The sequence below is a fragment of the Vitis riparia genome, chromosome 8, assembly GCF_004353265.1.
Source record: "Vitis riparia cultivar Riparia Gloire de Montpellier isolate 1030 chromosome 8, EGFV_Vit.rip_1.0, whole genome shotgun sequence".
Classification (NCBI taxonomy): Eukaryota; Viridiplantae; Streptophyta; class Magnoliopsida; order Vitales; family Vitaceae; genus Vitis; species Vitis riparia.
The window spans coordinates 15,246,293-15,272,546 of record NC_048438.1 but is presented as its reverse complement, the minus strand read 5'-3'; the positions used below and the strand labels follow the sequence as shown (position 1 = coordinate 15,272,546).

General features: G+C 32.5%; 3 protein-coding genes across 4 annotated transcripts; 2 read left to right on the top strand and 1 right to left on the bottom strand.

Annotated features, from left to right (window-relative positions):
• Nucleotides 1-1,072: 1,072 nt before the first annotated feature.
• On the bottom strand, nt 1,073-13,684 carry LOC117919559 (uracil phosphoribosyltransferase). 2 transcript variants are annotated; one of them, XM_034836722.1, is made up of 12 exons: nt 13,562-13,684; nt 13,381-13,473; nt 13,121-13,199; nt 7,246-7,304; nt 6,115-6,192; nt 5,736-5,817; nt 5,238-5,286; nt 4,890-4,951; nt 2,990-3,057; nt 1,800-1,855; nt 1,663-1,710; nt 1,073-1,559 (listed from the first exon to the last, which is right to left on the bottom strand). In XM_034836722.1, exons 1-12 carry the CDS (start codon nt 13,664-13,666, stop codon nt 1,508-1,510), a joined length of 831 nt encoding a protein of 276 aa, XP_034692613.1. In that variant the 5' UTR covers nt 13,667-13,684; the 3' UTR covers nt 1,073-1,507. The 2 variants fall into 2 exon arrangements, with proteins under 2 accessions (XP_034692613.1, XP_034692612.1); XM_034836721.1 differs by lacking the exons at nt 1,073-1,559; nt 1,663-1,710; nt 1,800-1,855 and adding an exon at nt 2,223-2,445.
• A 2,574-nt stretch (nt 13,685-16,258) lies between these two features.
• LOC117920651 lies at nt 16,259-23,701 on the top strand. Its single transcript, XM_034838249.1, has 2 exons — nt 16,259-16,408; nt 22,496-23,701. Exons 1-2 carry the CDS (start codon nt 16,259-16,261, stop codon nt 23,504-23,506), a joined length of 1,161 nt encoding a protein of 386 aa, XP_034694140.1. The 3' UTR covers nt 23,507-23,701.
• Nucleotides 23,702-25,016: 1,315 nt separating this feature from the next.
• Nucleotides 25,017-25,967, top strand: LOC117921074 (diacylglycerol kinase theta-like). Its single transcript, XM_034838855.1, has one exon. It carries the CDS (start codon nt 25,065-25,067, stop codon nt 25,854-25,856), a length of 792 nt encoding a protein of 263 aa, XP_034694746.1. The 5' UTR covers nt 25,017-25,064; the 3' UTR covers nt 25,857-25,967.
• The last annotated feature ends 287 nt before the right edge of the window (nt 25,968-26,254 follow it).

Genomic DNA, 26,254 nt, shown 5'->3' with positions numbered 1-26,254 from the left:
TGGGCTTAATGGTGGCATTGATGGAGGAGGAGGACAAGGACGAGGACGAGGACGAGGAGGGGTTGTGGTGGTGGGGATGGGGATGGGGTGGACGTTGCAGTAGTGCTTGTTGAAATCAAATGACAATGTGGCATTTGACTCCATGGACTAGTGTCCTAGTTAATTTTCCTCCTCAATTTTCTCTGTTAACTTTGTTTATCTTTCTACTACCAAAAAAATCTTTTAATATTGAAATAAAAACGTAGGGTCATGGGAATTCCAATGCTCTGGTGTACTTCGTGCTTTATATTAATGCATAGCCAAAACCCATTTTTAAGTCTTTAAAAAAATATAAAAATGGACTGTTGCTTTCAGTTTGACGCCACCTTGTAAATATAATTTTAATTAGTTGTCAGGTATTAAAATTTGGAATAATTTTCTACACATAAGAATTTGCAAGCTCACAGCATTAATAAGTCCAAAAAAATGACCTACCTTTCCCATTGCTTAATCACAGAATTGCCTTCAAAAGAGGAAAGACCAATGGCCTTCATCCATGGTCCACCTCTGTCACCACCCATCTCCCACTCTATACTGTTTCAAGCTGCTTATGCACGTCCCAAAATCTAATTAGCTCCTGATGAAATCAGCCTCAAAGCTAATCTAATTTAAGAAAGGAGACTGCATTTTACCAAAAAAAATTATTGGATTCAGAATGGTGTTGCTCAAGTCTGGTCACCCGAAGAACTACTCTGAGTTGCAGACAAATATTCTGACTATAAAATTGAATTTCAGCCAACTTCTTTGGTTCCCTCAAATGCTTCTGCAAAAATCTCCTGTCCTACATCATTTATTTGATTCGACCATTTCCACTTCCAAAATTATTTTAACATTTTTTGTGCAGATTTCATAGGAATTTGATTACAAGAAGCAATGATAAGCAAACACTTTACAATCTTATAAAGTGGGATAAGATCGATCCTTTGGAACCAGAGAATAAGAATTCAGCAAACCAATAATGAGAATTCTAGCAAGGTCATTCTCAAGAAATAACAACGTATTTTACTTAGGACTAATTATGAAAAATTGTCACTAAAATAAATAATGCTTTGGCAAATAAATATCAGAAAATATAGGATCCAGCAGCTTGTTAATGGCTTAACTTCCTTTCAAAAATTCAATGATATATCTAATAATTGGTCTGATCCCCTCACCCTCAAGCCCATTGCATCTTGCAGGCTCTGGTGGGCAAATATAGGCCGAAAATGCAATTTTCCTCGATACACCACAGTTCTTTCAGAAAAAAAAATCCAGACAGTATATAAATTTTGCTCCATAGAGATTAGGTGACCCATAATTTCCTCACCCAATGGAAGAAAATTAAAAAGGAAAAAAAAATCCTTAAAGCAAAGTGTCATCTGATCGAACTCCAATAAAAGAATCAGCAGGCCTTCGGAACTGAGAATTCGCTCAATGCAGTCAAAATTGCAAAAGATAAATAGCTGCCTCAATGCCAGTCTGTGCGGCTTCATGTACCAAAACTACGGTCTCCAGCGTCTCCAAGTCCAGGAATTATAAACCTGAAAGTGCCTCCAATCAATATAAAGGTAAAATGAAAATAGTTCGCCAATTCCTGTATTACTAGGCGAACTGCTGTGCATGACATCAAGAATAGGTACTTACCCTTTATCATTGACAGTTGGATCAATGATTCCTGTGTATATATGAAGCCTGAGAAATGAAAAACAAGAAGATGTTCAGAGCTCAAGGAATGGTTACTTTCATACAAGTTATGAAATTTAATCAGATAACATTATTACCCAGGGAACTTCTCACTGAGCTTCTGAAGGGCTGGAGGAGCAGCTACAGCAGATATCTGTGACATGGTAGTTTACTTTAGTAGTGTTCTAATTATAGAAAGGTAATGGTTATTAAATCCTCCCTCCCTCCCTGTGTGTGAACATGCAAAATGAAGACTCGATAGAACTTGACTTTATGGTGTTTTACAAACTCAAAATCATCAGCAATATAGTGATAGGACGATTTCTGTCCCTAAGTTCCACAAAGGTTGATCTAGAGTACAAAAACCTTAGTTGAACATATCGCTGCCCATGAAATTAAGAGGACATCTTGTTAAAAGGAGAAATCACTCTCTGTGCAAACAGCAGCAACTTGAATTTATAAGAATGAAAACAACCAGATTAATGCAGGCAAAAAAATTGCTAGACAGAAAATTTTCTCACCGACGTCAGAGATTTTCTCCCAGATGCCACCTGCTCAGTAATCTCTTTAATGATTATCTAGGTTAGGGCTAAGGATGTTTTTACCCAATTTCTTGAAATTAAATGCATCCCCCAGGCGTCTCTCCTCTTTAGCAACTATCACTGGATTCTCATCATATTGAAAAAATTGGGTTTGAATGCTCTTGTCAAATTCAGCATTAAAAAAATGACTGGGAGCCTCCAACTGTCAAGTTTGGCAGATCAACTTTTCAAATGATTAGCTTGATTAGAAAGTTTCCACATGGAACTTGGAACGATCTTTCTGAAGCATGCTCCCTTTTTTTTTAACACAAAATTATATGCAAGAAATTTTAAAATTATGAAACTTTCAGCTAAAATAAATATATGGATGGAGGATCCAATCTTCTATTTGACATTGCATGTTGTGAACAGGACCAGCTCTTTAGGCTGTGACTCAATTTGGACAAAGACAAACCTGCTAGTGACTCGTACAAACAGAATAAACCCATAAAAAATCTGTCACCACCTATTCCATCCATCACAGGCTAAAAATTAACACAGAAAAAACTTTGAACATAAATACGCATACCTTGGTGACCGCCAAATTGCCATACCATCACCAGTACAGTATTGTTCTTACAATACCACCATCATTATACTATTGTTACTTTATTGTGCACACACACTTGTGCCAGAATTGCTAATTGGAATAATAATTGCGTATAAGCTTAAAATGAAACACACAGGAAATCTACTATTTCATTTACCACTTTAATTTGCTTAATGTTAATTCCACGTTCCTTTATGAGGTCCAGAGCCGCCACTATAGTGCCGCCTAAAAACAATTAATATACTATAAGAAACCTATATTCTTCAAAAGAGAGTTCAATCATTGTACAAAGGAATAAAATGCCTCACAAATAAAACAGTTATACTAGTTATGTTATAAACATGCAAAGCTTATTTCAGTAGCTATCATTCACAATCACAAAGAAGATTTATGCACAGTAGAGAGGATCAGCAATAAAAGAAATAAAATATTTTGGAATTTGAAATCTATTGACCACCTTGCTACTAACATGCTAAGAACATTCTGTGCATGGAGGTTCACTGATTAGAACAGTAATCAATTATGGTATCATTAATTTCATGCTTTATCTAATAATACAATAAATTTTTCAGATTGAAACTTGTCCTCAAGATAAAAATCCAAATTATCATAATGTCAACCAAAACATGTTAAATATAACAGAGAGGATATTACTTCTTAGATAGGGAGAGAAAGGATTACAACTCCTTATAGTTCTAGTAGAAAAGGGGACATTTCTTCCAAATGGAAACATCCATTTGCAAAGTCCCACTCAATTGAGCCTCGTTTGATAGCAAGAGTGAAAAATGTTTTGGAATTAGTTGATTTTGATTTGACATGCATTCATTACTGACATAAATGATCTTTTGATTGAAAATTTTGAATATCCTAAAATGCATGAACTTCACAAAGTTTTACAAATATGATTGTAAATTTTGTATTCCAAATGGAAAATATTTGATCTATGAAACTACATTTTTGGGCTTTGAGCTCACTCCCCTTATTGACTAATTCTTAGCCACGCTCAAGAAGTGATGATTAGGGTGAGAATTTGTTCTATGTTAGGATTTGCTTTAGACTTATATTTTTTTCTTTAGGCATATTTAATGAATGGTTTGCAATTATTGAATAATTGGATTGTTTAAAGATTGAAGTTACTTTGAATAATAGCTAAGTATATTGATGTTTTTAGTCTTGATCGTTATTACAAATAATACTTTTGGAGATTGAGTATTGGATGAAAGTAGCACACTTACTTCGATTAGGAGATAACCGGTAAATTTCCAGTTATAAGATACTTGTTTAGGCCATTTACACTTTAAGCCTTTAAGCTTAAAGCATGAAATGACCGTTATATCCTTGGAGTAGGTTTGAGGCATGACAGAGTGCTTGTCCGACCCCATAAGGGGTGTCTGTCTACCCTCACAATCTCATAGGATATAATGAGAATGTTGTGCTTGCATGGGGGGTAATTGTGATTTCTCGCATTAGTTAAGGGAAGAAGTTTTTGGCACTGGAGATGTATTGAACTCCTCTTAATCATGTAAAGAGACATTTTACAGCTATGAGGGCCATTGGGTCCAATGCGAATAAAATCTACATAAAAAGGAGTGGTATGGTTTTCCTTTGTCACTATTCCTCACTTCGAAGGATAGCTCATCCTTCTTCTACCTATTATATTCATTTTTCTATGGCATAAGTTGCTTGCCTTATAATTAAATAAACATGCTTACCATCTTCAAATTTACATTTTTTTAAGAGTCTTTCTTGTCTTTATTCTGCAATATCATTGTTCTAATCCTTGAAGAATAATTGATCCCTATTATACTATTATATTCATTTTCTATGAATAATTTTTTTTTGTTTTCCATATATACACAGACGTCGATCCACTCTTTGAGGGATAGCTCATCCTTCTTTTACTGTGAAATTCATTTTCTATGGAATAAATTGTTTGTTTTCCATCAAAGACACAAATACAGACAGATGAACTCACCTTTCCATCAAAGACTCCATATTAAAATTTTATGCATGAGTCATGACACAGGGCACTAATGACACTGGAAGAAAACTAATACCTGTTGCCAACATAGGATCTACCAAAAAAACTCGAGACCCTTCAGGAAATTTGTCAGGTAACCTGCAAAACGTATTATGAGATGTCACATGACTCACAGGCTAGAACAAGCATAAATACACAAACAAGAAACAAGAAAATCAAGTTTGGAATTTGCTCCAAATAGGAAAAATGAAAAAGAATGAAACAAGAGATGAAAGTTGGTAGGAGTAATTTTTTTTTACGTGAAATCATATTTAACTAGAACTAATGAGAAAAGGTCCTATTTATATGTACTTAGGAACAATGGATGTTAAGGACCAATATGAATAAGAAAACACCTCCCTATTAAATAAAAAGGATTTCTTACTTATTCAAATATATTGTTGGCTGAAGTGTCTCCTCATCTCTGCTTATCCCTAAATTTGCAAAATCAAATACAAGGTATAAACTACTCATGAGATCAGTCGCATGAAGGTAGATGAAACTTCAGTTTGATAAAATAATTTTGATAATGAATTGACTAAGTTAAGACCATCCAAAGCAAATAAGAGCACATAAGAGAGGATAATCTTATTGGAAACATTTACCAGGTTTATATACTTATGGTTACAACTTTTTTTTTTCTTGACAGGTAAATAAGCAATTGTATTAAAAGCGCTTGGAAAAGGCCCACCAAAGTACATGGTTACAACATATATTCAATAACCTCAGAAAAGGGAAAAGAGTTTCAACATATAATTATTATATAGCATGGCCAATAGGCTTTCTGATCCTATCATGCTCAAAAGATTAGGGTAAACATTCTTAAACACTCAATTTCAAGCCCCCTTTGCTGATATGACCACATGCATGGACCTTTACTTACCCAGATGGTATGTTTTCGTTGCTGGCAAGATTGATGATGCATATTCCATAAGAGCAAGACCAGCTCTCAGAATTGGAACAACCTGCATGGCTAGAAGAATAAATTATCAGGAGAGAGAACAGCTCAATGTAAAAGCCTCATTCAGTGTAGTCAAATAAGCTGATCTTATAGAAGACCATCATGGGCTCAAAATACAATCATGGCCAATAAACTATGACAAACATAAATAGGCTAGCCAGAAATCGATTGTAATGAGTAACAGGACAGTCATGTTTAGACTTGACATGATGCAGAATGGAGATAGACTATAAAACACAATCTCATTCAGACTGGGAAGAAAAAAAACACCAATGATACAGAATTGCTGTAATGCACTTACCGCCACAGGCTCCCTTGGATCAATAAATTCAACAGAAGCAACCCCCATTGGTGACTGAATCTCCCCCTTGACAGTAGGCTGCAGTAAATCAGGTCTTAAAAATGTAAACATAAAATATTTGGTTAGATTTATCCTTAATAATTAGGAATATTGGTAGCTGATAGTTGTGAAAGGACCAAAAATTAGAAAATCATCAACTAAATCCAACAGCAGCCCTAGAAGCTGATAAAGCAGGGACTCCACATATTAGTATGTTATGGTTCAACTTCTTCAAAAGACAAAACCTAGTTGTGAACAAGATACAACCTGATTTTGTCAGGCATCTTTCAAAAAATTGTGAATCTTTTGGAACTGTATCAGAAGGTTGGGTGAATTGTCACAAGACATAAGAATTACTGAGAAAAGTAGTTCAATTTTGATAAGAGTTCAAGTGTTCATATTGTGCATGCAATTCCTAATATTCATTATTTTTAGTGAATTTACTATCTGATGAGAAATCCACCAATCTTCAAACTAACATTATTTACTAGGAAAAAAGAAAAGATGCCAAAAAGAACACCCCATATATGGCTGAATAAGCACAAAATGCAATGCTTTAACTAAAATAATGCTTAAAAAGATTAATATTGTGAAATAATATCCAGGTTGCAGACCATAATAATATGAAATGAGCACCATTTTCTAGGGGGCTTCAAGAAAATTTTGACTACACTGGTTTCATACTGATTATTTTTCTAGCTACCCATTCAATTTCAAGCCATTCCCAAAATAAAGTTCATGGAACCCTTGTCAGTGAAATGTTAAGAAGTTTCAATACAGGGGAAGAAGGGTCCACTCCCATGTAAATGAAGGTCAACCACAAGTTCCCAAGTAAGAGAATTTATAAACCCTCTTCCTATTCTTGGCCCCCTGTTTATGGGTAGGGGATACCTCAAATCTTCAATGTGAAGGATCCTTCAAAATGGAAACGGATGGTAGCCTAGTAGGGTTTAAGTGACAAGCCCCCGGAGCCACTTCTCCCCCAACAATAAACCAACCTTCCTGGCAAAGTGGATGTATGGAAGCACGCATATAAACCAAAAATAGTAACAGCATCATAACAGCTAATGGATGCACAATGCAACATCTCACCAACCAATCCCTTGAGGCTTCATACATGAGTAGCCTTCCCAACTCAGCCATTGCATTTCCTATAACCACAGTAAAAAATTAAGGCTCACAAAAAGTTATCTTAAAAAGGTAGAACAATAATAAATACATAAATAAATCTTTGCCAACAATCTTAGCATGGTACATAAGCATCTACCAATTACCAAAAAGTAGAAAAGACATGTAATGTTGTAGTTTCTTGGTAGGTATTCGCAAATCCACTCTCATACAAATAACATAAATAAAGGTATAAAATAAGAAGGGAAAAAGAAAATGGAAAGGCGTCAATGCATCCCAAAATGTGGAAAGGAGCATGATAGATGAGTCATACTCCAGGGTAATAAATTTTTCCCGTGAAATGACTATTGATCTCTAATATCCTGAGTAAAAACTCAAAGATTACAGTTCTAACCATCTGAAAACTCTGTTTCGGATTTTGCATGAGAAAGACAAAAAAAATATGTAAAAAAAAGTTCTGTTAGCTTATAAAGACAAAATATATATATATATATATATATATAAAATCTCTAAATATCTCCAATATTTCCAGTTCTTATAGCCCATAGTGTAAACATGAAGGGACATAGCCTTTGTAATAGGATCTCCAATTCACAATAGCATTGATAATCCGACCTCCATTCCTCACAGCCTTCTCCGGGAGAAACTCATGAAATATCCCTGATACATTTCCATAATCTCTCCATCTGGTACTAGTGAATATTAACCTGCATTCATATTTCCCTTTAGGCCTTTCCCATAGTATTTTTTAAATCATTTTAGTCACCATATGGTTCCTTATTAGCATCATCCTATATACACTCATTTTATCTCATACATCATATATCTTCCATGCAGTCATTCTTTTATTAATATTTTGACTTGATCGATTCATTCTAGTGTTGCATAATGCATTATTGTTTGTATTGACAACTCATATAATTTTATTTCAAGTTAACATGGTTTCACAGTAATTTCTATCATTAGTATAATTTCTATCATTAGTACAAAGTTTTCCCCATATTAACATCCAATGTAAATATCCCATATAGAGAAGCTTTCAACAGTATAATTGACATCAATACTTTGATACAACACGCAGAACTAGACCATGTGTTCCATAGTCATGGATGAATCAGTTTTGTTGGTGGTTCCAGAGGCACTAATGGTCATTCAATGATAAAAGTGAATGGCAATTCCACATGAGCATGCAGATGGTGGTAATATGTAAATCAATGGGATATACCTAAAGGGCTTAGGAATAGGAATTTTGTACTTTCCATGCAATTTCTAACCGGTGCAGCTTTTCACAGTGATGTTTTGAATAACACTTAAAAGCTGCAAAACAGAGGGTGGGGTAAGCTACTTCCTTTGCCAGAATCCTTGGAAGTATTCAATTGGAGACAGCATCCCAAGTGTGATTAGGTGCAAATGTGCCTTTTTGAGAGATTTCTAGTTAGCAACCAAAACACTTCATTTGTCTAAGATGGTGTTTGTTTTTTTGTCTTAAATCTAAATAGACCTCAAGTAAACTTAAGTCTTAATAGTTTATGTAAGTTTTTTTTTTCTTCTTGTTGACTTAAGTGTTAAGCAAGTTGCTTTAAGACTTAAACCATTTTTAAAATAGTTTGTTTTTTAACTTATGACTTTTTCCAAGACGATTTTGTTTTAATGGAAAAAATAAAATTCTTTACTTTTATCTTAAATCTTAAAGCAACTTGCTTTAAGCCTTAAAAAAGGAAAAACAAACAACCCCTACAACCCCTAAGTCTTAATTTCGAGTTTTGTTCCATTATGCCCAAAGCTTTAAATAGCTTTTTCAAGTTTTGTATGATTTTGTTTTGACAGGAAGCAACAAAATTCATAGATTAAAGATCAAAAAGAAACATGAAAGATGAGCAGTTCTTTAAGAAAGAAAACCAACAAAAACAACTGAAATGCTAGATACAAGGACAAAAAATAGCTAGAGTCTGACCCTAAAACCAAAGCACAAAGTTGAGGGAGCTAAGAACTCCCTAACAAACACCACTAACAAGAAAGCACCTCCCTTAGCCAGCATATCAGCAGTTTGATTGGCCAGGTCTGGCATCCATCTAAAAGAATAAGCTATCTACAAAGAAAGACCTACAATTTTATGCAACCAATGTTTCCACTTTTCATGACCTCTATTATTTTTTTGTTTTCCTTTAAATCTTGGGGAAAACCTAAGGAAAAAACAGTAGTTGAGCCTTCTACTACAAAGTAGTTAAAAGCCAAAGAAGAAGCTACTTTCATATCTCAAGCAAGGGCAACAACTCAACCTCAATAACAATACTTGAGCTTTCTCCAAATCAGATCTAAAGTTAACCAAGTAACTTTGACTTCAAGTCAACAATCATGCTGCCAAGCTCTTTTTTTTTTTATTAAAAAAAAATATATAAGCAAAAAATGCAAATATATTAAAATGTGCCAATATATGAAGCACCAAAGTACATGAGACATATACAAATAGCACCTAAAAGCACATCGAACAAGAGAGAACACAAACAATGACCCCCTATTTTAACAAGAACCCAACCACTCTACAAAATCGAATAAAGACATACAACCTAACTTTATGTACATCTTCACCCATGAAAACAAATTTCTAAGAAAATAGTTCTTCAAATATTGATCCAAATGCTCCTCATTATCAAACAACCTTTGATTACTTTCCTTCCTTACCATCCAAGAGATGCACAAAGGAGTTGCTCTTGCTCTTCAAACCTTCTTGAAGTCTTTTACCCACAAAGGGGCTATGCCACCCTAGGAGAACCTCCTTAATGGTTGCAACTTGCACCCATTGGATACCAAAAAGAGTAAACAACAATTGCCAAAGGACCCTAACCTTGGCTTAATGAAGGAGGATGTGATATGTGGATTCTTCCTCATCTTTACAAAAAAACATCTATTAACCAAAGACCACATTCTTTTTTTGAAACTGATCTATTGTCAAAACCTTTCTCAAACTAGGCTTGCATGCAAAAAACCTAACTTTAGAAAGCACCCAAGAGTTCCAAATTACGCTATTTGGAAAGGAAACCGATCCTGCTAGTTCCAAAGTAGCATATACATACTTAACTAAGAACATGTTGTTCCTCAAGTTCATTTGGACCACCTTATCTTCCCCTATAGTATCAACAACCCCTCTTTGCAATCTTGAAGATAAATCTTCTACATCGTCCACTTCCCAATCATTTAAAGGTTTAAAGAAATAGGAGTTCCAATGACCTATCTCCCCCTGTCTTAACCCATAAATCCACAACTCATGCCTCTTTTGAAACAGTTAAGACATATAAATAAGAGAATAAAACATATGACGATTCATCCCCACACCATTTATCCTTCCAAAACTTCATCCTCCTGCCATTACCCACCACAAATGAAGAACTACAGTACAAGTAATCCCACTCTTACTTCACAAGAGCACCATCCTTCGTCTTCCTCCTCATATTTCCACTAATGACCTCATTCCAAAAGGCTCCTCTTTCAATTGCATACTATCAATTCCATTAGCATAAAGTGCCTTATTCAACAAAGAAAGATGTCTAACACCTAAAAACCCTTGCTCTTCTCCATACACATTGTTGACCACCTCACAAGATACATCTTTTTCTCCAACGCACCACCCCCTAGAGGAAATCTCTTTAAATTTTCTCCAACCTCAGTTTGACTTTCCTTGGAATATTAAATAAAGACAAAAAAATATATGTGAATGCTAGACAAAGTACTCTTGATCAACATAAGTCTCGCCCCTTTAGAGAAGTATCGACTTTTCCACATTGAGAGTCTTTTACGAAATCTCTCTTCCACCCATATTTTGCACTAAAGAGATCAAAATTTATGTAAACAATTTTGTTCACATAGTTGAGTTATGCCTTCTTATATTAACAACTCTTTAATATATTCAATTACCTATCAATGAAGAATTATGTCAATAATTTCTATAACTGCATTGAATTCTTAGGGACTTGATTTGGCATTTTTCAATTACATAAAATTTGAAAATCAAGCTAATACCATGGTTTTTGACCTAATGAATTTAAATATAATTCCAAATTAGGCATATAAATCAACCAAACAGCAAAGTGTATTTGGAGCTTCTAATTCCAATTCCATACAAGCAATTAGAGGATAACCAAATTCAATGCAAAAATGCTCATGCCCATCAAGGGTCTTAGGTAGAGCCAACAATTTTTAACATTGACCCACAAACATAACTGAAAATGAGATAAATTAGCAGGTTAGATTGAACTTAACCATGTTTGTTTAGTAATCATTTTAACCTACCTAACCCATTTATTAAATAAAGTCATATTTGGATTAAGAATTCAACCTCTTCAACTCATTTTGTTTGATTCAATTAATCATATCTACTTGACAGAATTACAACTTCACCCTATATGACTCATTTAATTATCATATCAAGTTGACACAATTATGGCTCCTTTTTACAATCCCTTTAGAATTCATATAATTTTGTATACTTATTAAAATTATTGAAAAAAAAACATTGTTATTAATAATATACTATTTTTTGTGTTCTCTCTTCCTTTTTGCTTGCCTATTTTTGGCCCTAATTGTATACATCAAGCATACTTTGTTGCACTCTCTCTAGGCACTTTCTTCATTAATATATATCCTTGTTTGCCTATCAAAAAATAACAATAATATAAATTTATTTTATGACATTTTTACAAAAATTAATTGAAAAACAATTTTTTTTATGAGAAATGACAATATAATATTAAGGTAAGTAAGAATAAGTACAATTGAAAAACAATTTTGATTGCAATTTATATAAATTTAGGCTACATTTGATTCTCAAAAAAATTGGGGGAAAGAAGATAGAGAGGCAAATTAAAAGGAAAGAAAAAGAAAACAAAAAAAATGTAAATTTAAAGTCAATAAATTATTTTTATATGTTACTTCAAACTCATTTTACTTATTTTAAATTTTTTATATAAAGATTACATAATTTAAAAAATCATAAGTTTGCAACTAATTTTAATTATATTTTACTTGTTGCCTATCAACACAAAAGTATATTTTAATTTCTATCGTATTTTTCATGTTGAAACTAAACATGGGAAAATCATTTTTTTTCTTAATATTTTTCAGAAACCAAACACAGCCTTATTAACAATTAAATAGGATTATGTTAAATTGATTATAACCTTCTCAATTGATCACATATACTAACAGCTTATGTGGTCTGAATTTGCCACAACTTGACCTAACTCAACCTAACGTATTTATTAAACAGGATATAGGAATTCTATCATGTTACCCATGTAAATGCTTAAGTGTTTGTGTCACCCGAAAAAATTATTTATGTTCATGTCATTGGCATAAATAAGTCATGTTCATGTCATCGGCATAAGCAAGTTATGTTTATGACGTCCATGTAAATAGATCATGTTTGTATCACTCAAGTAACTGGATCATGTTTATGTCAGAAGATTTTGACTCAAGTATCAAAAACAGGCCAGTCCTCTATGAATTCTATTCAGATTGAAATCTTACTTGATATAACATGAACCCAACACAAACATAAACCATTACACTTTAACAGTAGAAATTATAAGCAACAGGAACTAAATTTGCAGCCACAATCAAACAAAGAATAAATAGAATATATCAAAATGAAGAAGGTACCATCATTTCGACCCTTATTTTGCTTTATCCAGGGTTCACAAAACATAATTCAGAAAAAATTCCTAAATATGAAAACAAAGTTAACCTCCAACTCCCAGCCTGTAAATCTCTAATTCTTCTTTAACACCAAAATCGCATGCCAGAAAAAGAAGCAATGCAGAAGCAACGAATCAAATTTACTTACGAAAAATGGGGCAAGGGGTTTGCTCATTTCTGAGAACTGAAACCCAGTGCTTGATCAAGGGATGCGGAGGAACAAAAACCTAACAATAAATAAATAAATAAGTCAACACATCACATCAGTTGATTAAACTATTAGGCTGCTGAAAAAAGAAACGAAATATTTTTTGTTTGGAAAACCATATCTGTACTGTAGTGCTTCGGCTTCCTAGAAAAAGAGAATAAGTCATGATAAAAATTAGGGTTTAGGAAGAGTGAACTGACTAGCATTTTCTCGTCCGGAAGGGACCTATTATCCGACGTCGTCTGAGACATGGCCGTAATAAGGCAACGGCGCCGATGGTTGGAATACGAAATCTGAGTGAAACGGCTATTAGGGGTTGAAGAATTTAACGAAAAAATCGAACTGGATTGGGTATGTGTTCCTGGACAATTCTTTCCTTACCATTTGGGGAACTTGATGAATTCGAATGCTTTGAGGTTTACATGTAGGCGATAAAATCGGCCCATCGAACTGACACCGGAGAGGAAAATTAATGCGGCACGCCATTCATTCGATTGTGATGTTCAGAGTTGGATTGGTTTATTTGGTTTCACTTTGTTTTTTAATTTTAATTTTTAAAAAAAAAAAATATTCAAAATTGGTTAAATTAATGGGAAATTACCATATAGAAAAGATTACGGGTGATAATCGCCCAAAAAGGATCATCATAAATTTTCAAAATACCAACTCAGATATATTCTCATATTTTCTAATTTAAAGTCAAACATGTTGCTACTTTATCTTTTCTTTATTTTATTCTTTCCCTTTATCTTTTTTCTATTTTATCTTTTACTTTTCTAATAATAATAATAATAATAATAATTAATATTATTATTATTATTATTATTTATTTTATTTTTATTTTTTTACAAAATTATTGTTTCATTTTATAATTAAAAATATAAAGTTGTTACTTTATCTTTTCTTTATTTTATTCTTTCCATTTATCTTTTTTCTATTTTATCTTTTACTTTTCTAATAATAATAATATTATTATTATTATTATTATTTTTACAAATTATTGTTTCATTTGATAATTAAAAATATAAAGTTATTATATTTTTTATTATATAGATTTCATAAATTTTGTTTCTAGTTTTACAATATAATTATTAAGAAAATATTACAATTAAATAGATTTCATAAATTTTGAATTATTTAACTTTACATTATAATTATTAAGAAAGCAATATAATAAAAAATTTTGATTTTATAATGGTTAAATATCGAAATTAAAACATGTAATAATGTATTGCGTTTTTAGTATGTTTATCTTGTAAATTCAATGCATATGTATTTATAATTTGGGTCTTTTTGTTCTAATTATTATTATTATTATTATTATTATTATTATTATTATTATTATTATTATTATTATTATTATTATTATTGTCATCATCATCAAACTATCAAATAAGAATAAAATTAATACTAATAAAAATAAATAATATAATAATTAATTATAAATTATTGTTTCATTAATTATTACTTTAAAGATATTATAAATAACTTATCCAAAATAATAAGAATAATATAAAATATAATAATTTTACTAATTATTGTTTAATTCCAATAATTAAAAATATAAAATTCTTATATTTTTTATTATATAGATTTTGTAAATTTTGAAACATTTAATTTTATAATATAACTGCTAATAATAATAATTTTTATAACAAAAATCATAAACTTAAAAAAAAAAAAAATGTCTTCTAAGGTTAATTTATAGTAAAAATAATTTTAAATATCTTCCAGGTTATTTTAAAGAGAATTTTGAAATGGTTCATTTTTTATTATTATCTTGTCTTGCGAGATAATTAACTCAATATTCCCTTATAACCAGAAATGCAACAAGAGAAATACACCTATTATCATTGTTTCCTCCACCCGTTTAGTAGAGATTATAGGTGTATTGAGTAAGAGAGTGCTATGGTTTATCACTATATAATTCCAATAAGAAATTCACTTCGAATTCGTTTTTTTAATTTTCAAATATAATTCCAATAAGTAATTTCTCTTCGAATTCGTTTTTTTAATTTTCAAATGTATTTTTTTCAAATAAGAAGTTACATAAAGTTTTATTTCCTATTTTGTTTTCTTTTTAAAGATAAAATAAAATAAAATAAGTAGTATCTCTAGTTTCAAAATTTGGATTTTCATAAAATAAAAAAAAGGACCATGTGAAAATTTGGCATATAGAAATATAAATATGCAAAACATTCAAATAAATATAAATAAAAAAAATAGAATTAACATGATATGAAGGAGATCTCTCTCATTATTCAATTCAACCATGCAACAAACAAGTATACTAAAAAAAAAGAAAAAAAAAAAGACACATAAATAATAATGTAAATATGTGGAATATGCAAATGAGACAAATAAAATTAACATGACATGAAGGAGACTATCGTGCATTATTCATCCATATAATTAACTGGTGTAGTAAAAAAGTGAAAAAGACAAATTAATAATATTCTAACATGCTAAACACATATTTCCGAACTAATGTAAATAACTAAAAAAATTAGATAATCTAAAAAAAAAAAAATAAATGAAAAATAAATAATGGGAAGGAGAATAGTGTACCCAAATGCAACTCTCCAAAGCTTCCCAAAGTTCCAATAATATAACCAAAATATCTCAACTCTCACTTACAAAACCCCAATGTTTTTAGAATGAGACCAGTCATTAAATCGAAAAAGTTATCAATTCACTAATTAGACCTATGACGGTGACATCATAAATATATATTATTAAAATTAAAAAATAAATAATTTACTTTCAAATCAACTATTTATTTAAAATTTAAAAATTAGAATTTCATTTGAAAATTAACACAAATTTCAATAATTTCAATAAATTAAAATTCCAATGTACAATAAATAAACAAAAAATTATAAAAATTAAAATATTAAACATAACATTAAAACTATAATAAAAAGTTAAGGCATTCAAAATAAAACATTAAGAATTAAATTTTAAAAAATAAAAATGGAAGTTTAATCAACTGAAAGAGTTGGGGTAGGGGCAAAGAGTGTTGGGGTACAGATTGCAGGAGTTGGGGCTTTGGAACCGCATAGGAGAGGGGAAGGGTAAATGGTGGTTTGTTGTGTGGACAAGGCAGGTGCAGGCGTCGGTGGCAGGCGCAAGCGCAAATGTTGGCAGTTGTTGTTGGAGCGGTTGTTGAACTGTCCGGTTTGGAGAGAACCGGCCAATCGGACTGCTAGTTCACCTGATTCGATTCCGGTTCAATTATATTCCGGTTCAATTCATCGGATCAGATCGAAATCGTGATCGATTGATGATTGGACCGGAAATCAAAATTTTAAAATCATGCAAAATACAATCACTTAAAAAATACAAACAGAACAAAGAAAGCATAAAATAAGAGAGAGCCATCCAAACCCCCACAGTCCCATCCCCACTTGCTTGTGCCCTAAGGTTTGACTTTTTATAGGCTTCTTCAAGTGAGAAAATCTTAACCTCGTGTTGATCATCCTACCGATTTACCATCCTCCAATAATCATCCCAACTAACAAAGAAGCCATGCAAAAAAAAAAAAATGAAATAAAGCCCAAGAGTAAAACAAAGTCGAACAATTTAATTAGGTCTAATAGAAAATCAAGCCCAAACTTAATCCAAAGACAAACGAAGCCCAAATCCAAATAAATAAGATTCCACAAACAATTAGAAATTAAGCCTAATAGAACAAGCCCAAATAAACATGCAATTCAATATCAAATCTAAAAGCCCAAATAAACATAAACCAGCCCAAACCAGTAAACCCAATAATCACATTCAAAGCCCAAATCAAAATTCAAACCTAAATAAACAAACATTCATTGCAAAATAAAAAAATAATATCATAAGGGATCAAGATATGTAATGGTGGTTGGAGTGGGATGAAATTGAATCAACCATATATTCTAAATTATTGTTTTTCTTGAAATATTTTTTTGATGAGTTAGGGAGGCTTGTGGAAGTATTTTTTTTACTAAGTATTTAAAATGGCCTATTTTAAGATTGATTCAGAATTGCAATTTTGTGATGGTACTTTGTTGGATCAAACATTTCTTGTAACTTAAATAACAAAAATTTGTTTCCTAAAATGTAGAGACACCAGCAGTCATTAGCCTTTGTGCTATCTTCTTCTTATTACTAAATTTAGGATGTTTAGTTGCTAAGAATATCTTTTTTTCTTTTCCTAATTTTCAAACTATTTTCAATGGATTTTCTTAAGAAAAAGAAAAATGGGTTGATTGATTCATTCATTTATCTCTCAATCTTTGATCTATTTGGGTTTAGGTAAAAACTCATTTTCTTGTTAAGTAAAGATGTCAAGTATGTCTCAAAAGATGAAGGTATAAAGTGCTAGTTACTTTTTTTAATACACCTTGATTTATTTTTTAATTTTGGTTTTTATTTATTATTTGAAGATAAGTTGAATGAAAGGACAATGAGTTGAAGTAGGTGCGATCTTTTTTAATATCTTGAATATATTTTTCTGTGTATTTTAATATAGATATTCAATAGAAATTGGAAATTATGTTAATGAGAAATTGTTTTTATAAATTGTGTTGGGGGGTGTTAAAGCATGTCTATATGACTTAAATTTGAAAATTGTTGGAGACTGTTCTTACATTCATATTTACACATGACTTTTTCTTTGTTGGAAAGTATTTAGAGAAAGGAAAAAAATTGTTAAAAATCTCCGGGATCCTTCTGAATTGTTTTAAAGATCACCTATTGACCCTTTTAGGTATAGTGCATAATTGACATTCACCTTCAATAATAATAATAATAATAATAATAGTGCCGCGAGGTAGTCGGGGACTCTGCTGGTGGCGGTGCAAGGGGGAAGAATGGTGGCCATGAGAGAGTGGCAGTGGGTTTGGAGTGCTGTGAGTGGTGGGAAAAGAGAAGGGGAAAAAGAAGAGAGAAAAAGAAGGAAAGGGAATGAAGAAGGAGAGGAAGAAGTGGGGAGTGGACCGAGTGGTGGTTGCTGTAGTAGGGAGTAGAAAGGAGGAAGAAAGTGAGGGTGGGTGAGCGTGAGAGGAAATCAATAAAATCAAGAAAAATAGGAGAAAAAAAGAGAAGTGTGGCGGCTGCCGAGATGAGAGGGAGAAGGGTGGGTCAAAAAAAGGGGTTGTAGGGCTTTTGTTGCCTTTTGGGGGTGTACAATATGATATATGATATATCCCATTATAATAAATTTACCATTTTTATCGATTTTCTATATTACTCATCTCCTAAAACAAATAATTTTGATTAAACTAAAAAAATTAAATTTATAAATTATAATTAAAAAACTATAATAAAAACTATTATATATATAAACATAAATTATTTTCTATATTTAATAATATTGCATAATATTTTTATTTATAAATTTTAAATATTTTAAATCATAAATATTATGAATAAATAAATAAAAATACATAATAAATTGTAAATTAGATAGTGATTTTCAAATAATAAATGAATGAGAGATTTCATATTTTTTTTTAAAAAAAGACAAATATCAAAATACAATATAATATTTAATTTAAAGATATATCTAACATTGAAATCCAATGTATTATAAAAATATAATACCTTGATCATTTCATCCTCCGGGATATCATATTTCACAAAAAATGATATTTTAAGTCCGTCATGAGCTGGAATTTGAAAGTCAGATCTTTGATATAATTTTTGTGAAGCAAAATACATATGAAGTACAAGAAATGTATTCCTTACATTTTGATTCCAAATGGCAAAATATCATTTCCTACTATAACAAACACAAACGAAAATGAACGTACAAAACAAAATTAAGAATGAGACCACGCCAAGCAAGGGCAATATCCTATTGTCACTTGATTCCAGCAAGCGCCACCTCCTCCCCCTCCTCCTCCTCCTCCATGTACAACCTCCTTCGCCACAGCCATCGCCTACACCGCCGCCTCCATCACACTCACCGACCCCACTACCACCCCCCCACCGCCCCACTAAATGTGACGCAGCCTCCATCTTCTTCCCCGTCATACCACCGCGACAGCTAGATCCTGCAATAAGAGATCGCAGCTAGCGCATATAAAGTATAACCACAATTAATGCAGCAACTACCGAAATCACAAAAGCACCGATTTCCTCTGCGTCCTTCTTTAATGTCTTTGTATATCCGCTTCAAAAGCATGAACTTATCTCAATTGTCCATTCTTTTTTTGATCGGTGATGGAGACTGGAAGGGCAATCTTGGCACTTATCTCAGAATGTATGAAGGAAATATTATTTTCCATATTAAGATCCGATTCTCATATTTCATAAAATTGGGTTTTAAAAACCATATATTTATCAAATGATCCCATCAAAACACAAGTTTCCAATATTAAATGGAAAATGAGAGAAATTAGGTATGAAACTAATTAAAAATAAAAAAAAATGTACAAATTATGAATAATTTATATGGTAGGAGCTGGTTTATTCATGATGGATAAGTTTAGGTTATGGTTCAACTGATAGAATATTTCAAAATCAGCATTGGTTATTGAAAATCCATCAAGATTGATTCTTAATATCTAGAGAGAGACTTTGAAGGTAGGTACTTCTTTCTAAGATGTTAAAAAAAATTCTTCACTATGATACACAATATCATATACTAGAAGTTTTATTCGTCACCAACCATGGATATATCTTTATGAAACGAAATCAATTCGGAACTTGAAAAACTATTTTTTCTAGTTGATGGTTATATGAATCTCTCCCGTTCCACAAATATTTACTTTTAGATGAGTTTCGTTGATAAACAAATTATAATTATAATTTTATTATTAATTTATACATGACACCAACAATATAAATTAAAAAAATAAGGCTTTGATTGGAAAATATTTTTTAAAAATAATTCTGAAAAATAGTTTTTGAAAATAATTTTTAAAAATTGTTCTTTATGTTTTAAAGTACAAAAGTATGTTTGAGAATTAAACATATTTTTAGTCTATATTTTATGTTTTTGAATGTGTTTTGAAAATTATTTTTATATATATTGCTTTATATTTAACCATTTGTATCTATTTGTATAATTATTTTTAAAACAACCTTCAAACATTAAGTGAAAATAATTGAAAGATATTTTTTGAAAATACTATGTTTTCTAGTTTTTAGAATAAAAAACTATTTTTATTTTATTTTTTATTATAAAAAATGTTTTTCTATTTTTTTTAAATGAAAAACTATTTTTAAAAACAATTTTCAAATAGGACCCAGATTTAATACCTACACAATATTCTAATCTCCATAATTAAAAATACTCATAAAAATCTAAATTATTGAAAGAAGATACAAACAAATATGATTATGAGAAGAAAATAAGACTAATTATAAAAGCAATCAATATACTTTTACAACAAACACTTAACCACATTTTTTTTATGAGTATCGAACAACATGTATAATCGCATGTATTAATTATGTATGCTGAAAGATTGGGACTAAGAACCGCCAAAATGGACACTATAAAAAAAAGGGAGAGGATGACAGGAAAATATTGTCATCTTGGCTAGTTACTTTTTTTAATGATCTCTATTTATTCAAGTTATTTTTTATTAATGAAGCCTATTTTCTACTATTAATTAGTTGGTGAATATTTTTCTTGATTTCCAAAGCTTTCTTTCAATCATTATAATAAATATTATGAAAATGATCATTTATGCCTTTTATGTTTATTTTTCTTTTCTTTGTTATATGCATTTACTAATTATCATCAAATATTTAATTTTAGGTTGTGTTTAATTCTTGAAAAATACTAAAGAAAGAAAAAAAAAATACAAAGGAAAATATTTTTTTTTTTATATTTGGTTGTCCAATGAAAAATATAAAAGAAAATAAAATATAATTAATCTTTATATTGATGAGTTAAAATAAATAAAATGAGTTTGAAGTAACAAATAAAAATAATTTAGCGACTTTTAATCTATTTTTTATTTTTCTTTATTTATTTTTTATTCTACATTTCCTTTGTATTTTTTTCCCTTCCATTTTCCCTCAAATTTTATGGGATCCAAATATATCCTCACATTAAAATTTTTTATTAGGACTTATTGCAACGTTGTCGAGGACTTCTTGTGATGCTATGCATGTGGAGTAGTTTTTAGTTGTAGTAGATAACTTATATTTTAAATTTAACAAAACTATAATATAACAAAGGCAAAAATATAAGCAAATTTGAAAAAATTTAAAAACAAATAAAATATAATTAATTGATATTGTTAGTACTACATTTTAAGGGAAAAACTGCCAAAGTATGTTAACACCATTAAAGTATATCCATAACAAAAGATTGATCTAAAAAAGAAAAATATCTTTTATAGCCTATGATTTTGTTGGATACAGACAATCTACTTTACAAGTGCATAACATATGAGATGTGTGACTTTCAATAACATTGAGATTTTCTAAGTAATGGCTTTTGAAAATAGATTTTAAGAATAGTTTTTGAAAACTTTTCTTTAATATTTTGTAAATAAAAAATCAATTTGAAAACTTGAAATATTTTTAACTTATTTTTAATATATTTTAAAAATAATTTTTATGTCTCTAGAACTTTATTTTTAATCAATATGCATGTTTATATAATTATTTTTTAAAATAACTTAAAAAAAAAAATGAAAACAACTAAAAGATATTATAAAAAAACATCATATTTTATATTTTTAAGAATAAAAATATTAATGTCCTAGTTAGTCTTTTTTTTTTCAGGATAAATGTGAATGGTTATAAAAATTCCAGCCCACTCGAAGGCCCAGTGACCAGGTCATCGACGGACCTCAGTTTCCGGACAATTTCCCGTAGGTTGTGGTCCTATGAGATCTCAATCCATGGTTGTCTCGACTCTTGAGTGAGGCCATGTGTGTTGCTCAATTATTGTATATGATTGCGAATCTCGCCAGCGATGCGTGTTCTAGATTAATTAGTTGGCGAGTGGACTTTTAAGCATGACCATTATTTGTTTAAATTATTTTAAAATTGTTACAAATGAATAAGGATAAAATTAGGCCTTAAATAAGTCTGGACCATCGCGATTAGCTGAGTGAACTCAATACTAATTAAATTAATTGCCAATCATTTAAGCCCAAGAATTGTAGGTGAGCCAACATTTAATGGTCAATGGAGAAAAAAACAAGATTGGAACTGGTGGATGAACAGCGACAACAACGGCATCCATTCCCCCTTGGTTACGCGCAGAAGATTCCTTCAATGACATTGAGCGCTGCTGCCTAACTGGTGAGTCAATAAAATTAACATTTCCACGACAATTTCACAATCTTTTTGCAATTTGCGATTTACGAGTAGTTGAACTTTCAAAGAAGACCGGTGTCAGTCTTCCCTATAAATTTGCCTTTAGCTGGAGGGATATCATTCACCAAGGGCAGAGAAATAGGTCCAGTTATGAAGCCCAACATAAAAGAGCACTTCACAAATCCGGGCCATTCACTAACAGAGGCTTATGGGAGCGAAGAGTTCCATTGCGATGGCTGCAAGACCCCTGGAAATGGCCCCAGATATCGATGCCACACATGCGATTCCACTCTGCATGAGTACTGTGGAGTGTGCCCAACCACCCTCTCCACCTTTATGCACCCCCGGCACCAGCTCAAACAAGTGATTCGAACCCAAGGCAGGCGCGTTAACGAGCGGTTGTGCACTTTGTGCAGGGACGAAGTTGAGGGGCTGTTCTATCGGTGCGCGGTCTGCGACTTCAACATCCACCCGCTATGCACCAAAATTCCCGAGTCTGTGCGCCACCCCCTCCACCCCACTCATCAATTAAAGCTCCGGACGTCGTCCTCCGGCCGGTGCAGTGTCTGCAAAGGGGAGTGCACTTCATGGCGGTACGGATGTGGGATTTGTAGTTTTGATATTCATCTTGAGTGCATTTTAGCACCGTGCGAGACGCCAACGATTTCACGCTCAATGGGAGCGCCAACTACTCCAGCACCACCGCCTTATGGTCCTTATGGTATTGCACCACCGCTGCATCCATGGGGTGTTTATGGAGGGCTGCCTCCTTATAGTGCTTACGGGCCGTGGTATCCTTATTATTCGTCAACACCACATCTTTATAATTGGCCATCGCCAACTCCTTTTAGTGCTTATGCTCCACCACCCCCATCTTCTTTTCCTGTGCCACCTCCGTCTTCTGGTTTTTATGCTCATGGAGGTACCACTGATTTTGGTCCACATAACACGAATAATCAAGCTCAAGGAACTGGTAAACCGTCAAAAGGGATGCTGAGCAAGATTATATATTCGCTATCGATGGGAATGTTGACTAATTTGATCGCAGGCGGAATAACAGGCTGACCTTCTTAATTTGCAATGAATTTACATTGGATGTCTTGTGAGGTTTAATTCTGTACGCTCGGGCTTGTTTTGAGAGGTGACTAACATCTCTTTTCTATTGAAAAATTGAAAAATGAAAAAGGAGAAAGATCCTTGATATCATTTTTCTCAATCCCAAAGAGGATTCAACGTTGAGATACTTAATTTATTTTGTTATTTTAAAATGTTTCAAAAACAAAAAACAAAAAAAGAGAGAAAATATTTAGTGAAAAGTATCAAAACTTTTCTTTACAACGGACTTTCTAAGCATTGCAAAATTCACAGGCCTCTCATGGTAAACAATCAAAACCTATATCGACTTGTTCTTGTTCATTCAATCCAATCAATCCAGCTAGTGCATACTCACAAATGAATTGTTTTTTTTTTTTTTTTTTAATAAACCAAATGTCATCTTAAGCTAACATTTGGTATGCTCGATTAGGTCATTATTCCCTTAAGATTTTATCTCAAGCTCTTTCCTATAATTTTTTGCTTCACATCAGTTTGACAAACACGAAAGTCAGTTTGGCATGCTCCATATTATCTTCAATCTTCTTTTGCATTCCTCTATTTTTATATATATACTTGAAAAGCATATCCAAGTTAAAAAAAAAAAAAAAATCAAACTCACATGGTCCCTAGAAATAAAACAATTTATTGAACAAGATCGTGAACAAACATGTTTGAAAAAAAAAAAAGAAGGAATAAATGAAAAATTAAGGATACTTACCAATAGTTTTAAGGGGCATTCTCAATTCAATCACCAATTAGGTCCACCTTTCTCGGCAAAATAGCGAACTAAAGTAATTAATTAGCTTCAGCCAACCAAACCCGATGAAACCGGATTTGCACATGGACCTCTGGGTGTTTTTGGTAATTTTCTTTTATTTCAGATGACCTGGTGATGAGGTAATCAGTAATAAATATAATGATCAATATGGGAGATATTTTAGATTAATTGGGAACCGTACCTTCATCCATCACCGCTAGATTATGTCCAACTTGATTATTAAGAAAATAGAAATTAAAAAAGTAGTAAAAATGGAATAAAATAGAAGTTTCAAATAAAATTTTTCTCTATACCAGTGTCTTAATTTTCTCCAATCGGGAGGGTTATAAATTTTCCTAGATTTCTGTCGTTGGTCTATTAGCTCTAAAACGCCGCATGTTTCATCTTTGATGATGAAACTACAGTGGGAGTCTTAACGGTTAAACTAATTGTTACTGGAAAGAACATATCGCTGCTACACGGATTATGATCGTAATGGGTCATATTGAACCAAAAAATATAGCATTGAGATCACCGGAAAATAAGGGTAAGCGCCTTTACGAGTCAACGGGAAGAACAGCATTCTCTTGATACATGCACCAACTCCAAATCGATAATTGCTGCCAAACACTCAAGTCTGAGTCAACGGAATAAAATTTCCAATTTTCTATCTCACCAACCATGAACCCCTTGAAAGTCTAGCTATTATGTAAAGTTTTGCCATCATACAATTGAAATTAAGCAGAGAGACTGTTGAGCAGGCAGAGACAGATGGCTCCGGTGCCGAAGAAGAAGACAATAAAGCACTTCACTCACCCAGGACATGATTTGGCAGAGATTTCAACGAACGAAGAGTACCTCTGCGGTGGTTGCAGAACTCCAGGAGGGGTGGGCACCAGATACCGATGCCATCATTGTGATTTCAATCTGCACGAGTACTGTGGCTCCTGCCCCTCCACCCTCTCCTCCTTCATGCACCCACAGCACCACCTCAATATAGTGGTTCGAACCCAAGGCGGGCGCCAGAACCAGCGTATCTGCGATTTGTGCGGCGACTCTGTGGAGGGGCTTTTCTACAGGTGCAAGCTCTGCGACTTCGACGTCCACCCGCTGTGCACCCAGTTGCCTCAGTACGTGCGACACGCGCTTCACCCAGATCATCAATTGATGCTCCAGCCCTCCGCGCCTGGCTGGTGTGCGGTTTGCAAAAGCGTGTGCAGTTCTTGGCGGTACAGGTGCAAGACTTGTAGCTTTGATATTCATCTCGAGTGCATATTATTAGTACCGTTCAATGGAGCGTCGACGTCACGCTCAGTACCGCCGACAGGTCCGCCACCACATTTTTATTGGGCTGCGCTACCACCTCCACATGGTGCTCATGGCTATGGGGTCCCTCCTGGTTTCAGTCCACAGTATAACCCTGTTAGCGAAGCACAAGGAAGTAGTAAGCCGTCGAAAGGGAAGAAGCTGGGCAAGATGATGTATACGCTCGTGGGGAAGCTAACCATTGGAGTGATTGCTAATGTGTTGTTTGGAGTGGGAGATTTCTCTTCGTCCTCCTGACTTTACGTGGGAGGACTTTTGCTTTTAATTTTGTGCAGGCAGTACTTGATTCTGTTGTTATTCAAGTGTTCATCAAATTGATGTTATTGAAGTGTTCGTAATTTCGCTCTCTGTATTGGGTTTCTATGACACTACAAATCCGGCTGATCATGGTTCAGAAAAGTCATGGTAAGCAAGCTACAGGTGAAGTATGGATATATGGGTGAAAAAAATTCCCTCTCAAAGAACGTCAAGGTCGGCGAGTATTACAAGCTTTTTAATTTGTAGTAATCATGAATTAAGAAATTCTTTGTCAGAACCGCAAACATTTTTGCCATAGACATAAAGCAACAAGGTGAATCAGCCGTCTTTAACAAATATTGAATGCAAAATGAGAGGAATTAGGCATGGAAATAATT

Bases quoted from the DNA above. Each gene is read 5' to 3' on its own strand.
- LOC117920651 (XM_034838249.1), top strand. From the start codon at position 16,259: ATGGTGGTTTGTTGTGTGGACAAGGCAGGTGCAGGCGTCGGTGGCAGG. The intron at 16,409-22,495 runs GTTCAATTATAT...ATTTACGAGTAG, and splicing joins GTTCACCTGATTCGATTCCG to TTGAACTTTCAAAGAAGACC.
- LOC117921074 (XM_034838855.1), top strand. From the start codon at position 25,065: ATGGCTCCGGTGCCGAAGAAGAAGACAATAAAGCACTTCACTCACCCA.
- LOC117919559 (XM_034836721.1), bottom strand. From the start codon at position 13,666: ATGGCGTGCCGCATTAATTTTCCTCTCCGGTGTCAGTTCGATGGGCCG. The intron at 13,474-13,561 runs GTAAGGAAAGAA...CGTTTCACTCAG, and splicing joins TTCATCAAGTTCCCCAAATG to ATTTCGTATTCCAACCATCG. The intron at 4,952-5,237 runs GTAAGAAATCCT...TACGTTTTGCAG, and splicing joins CCAACAATATATTTGAATAA to GTTACCTGACAAATTTCCTG.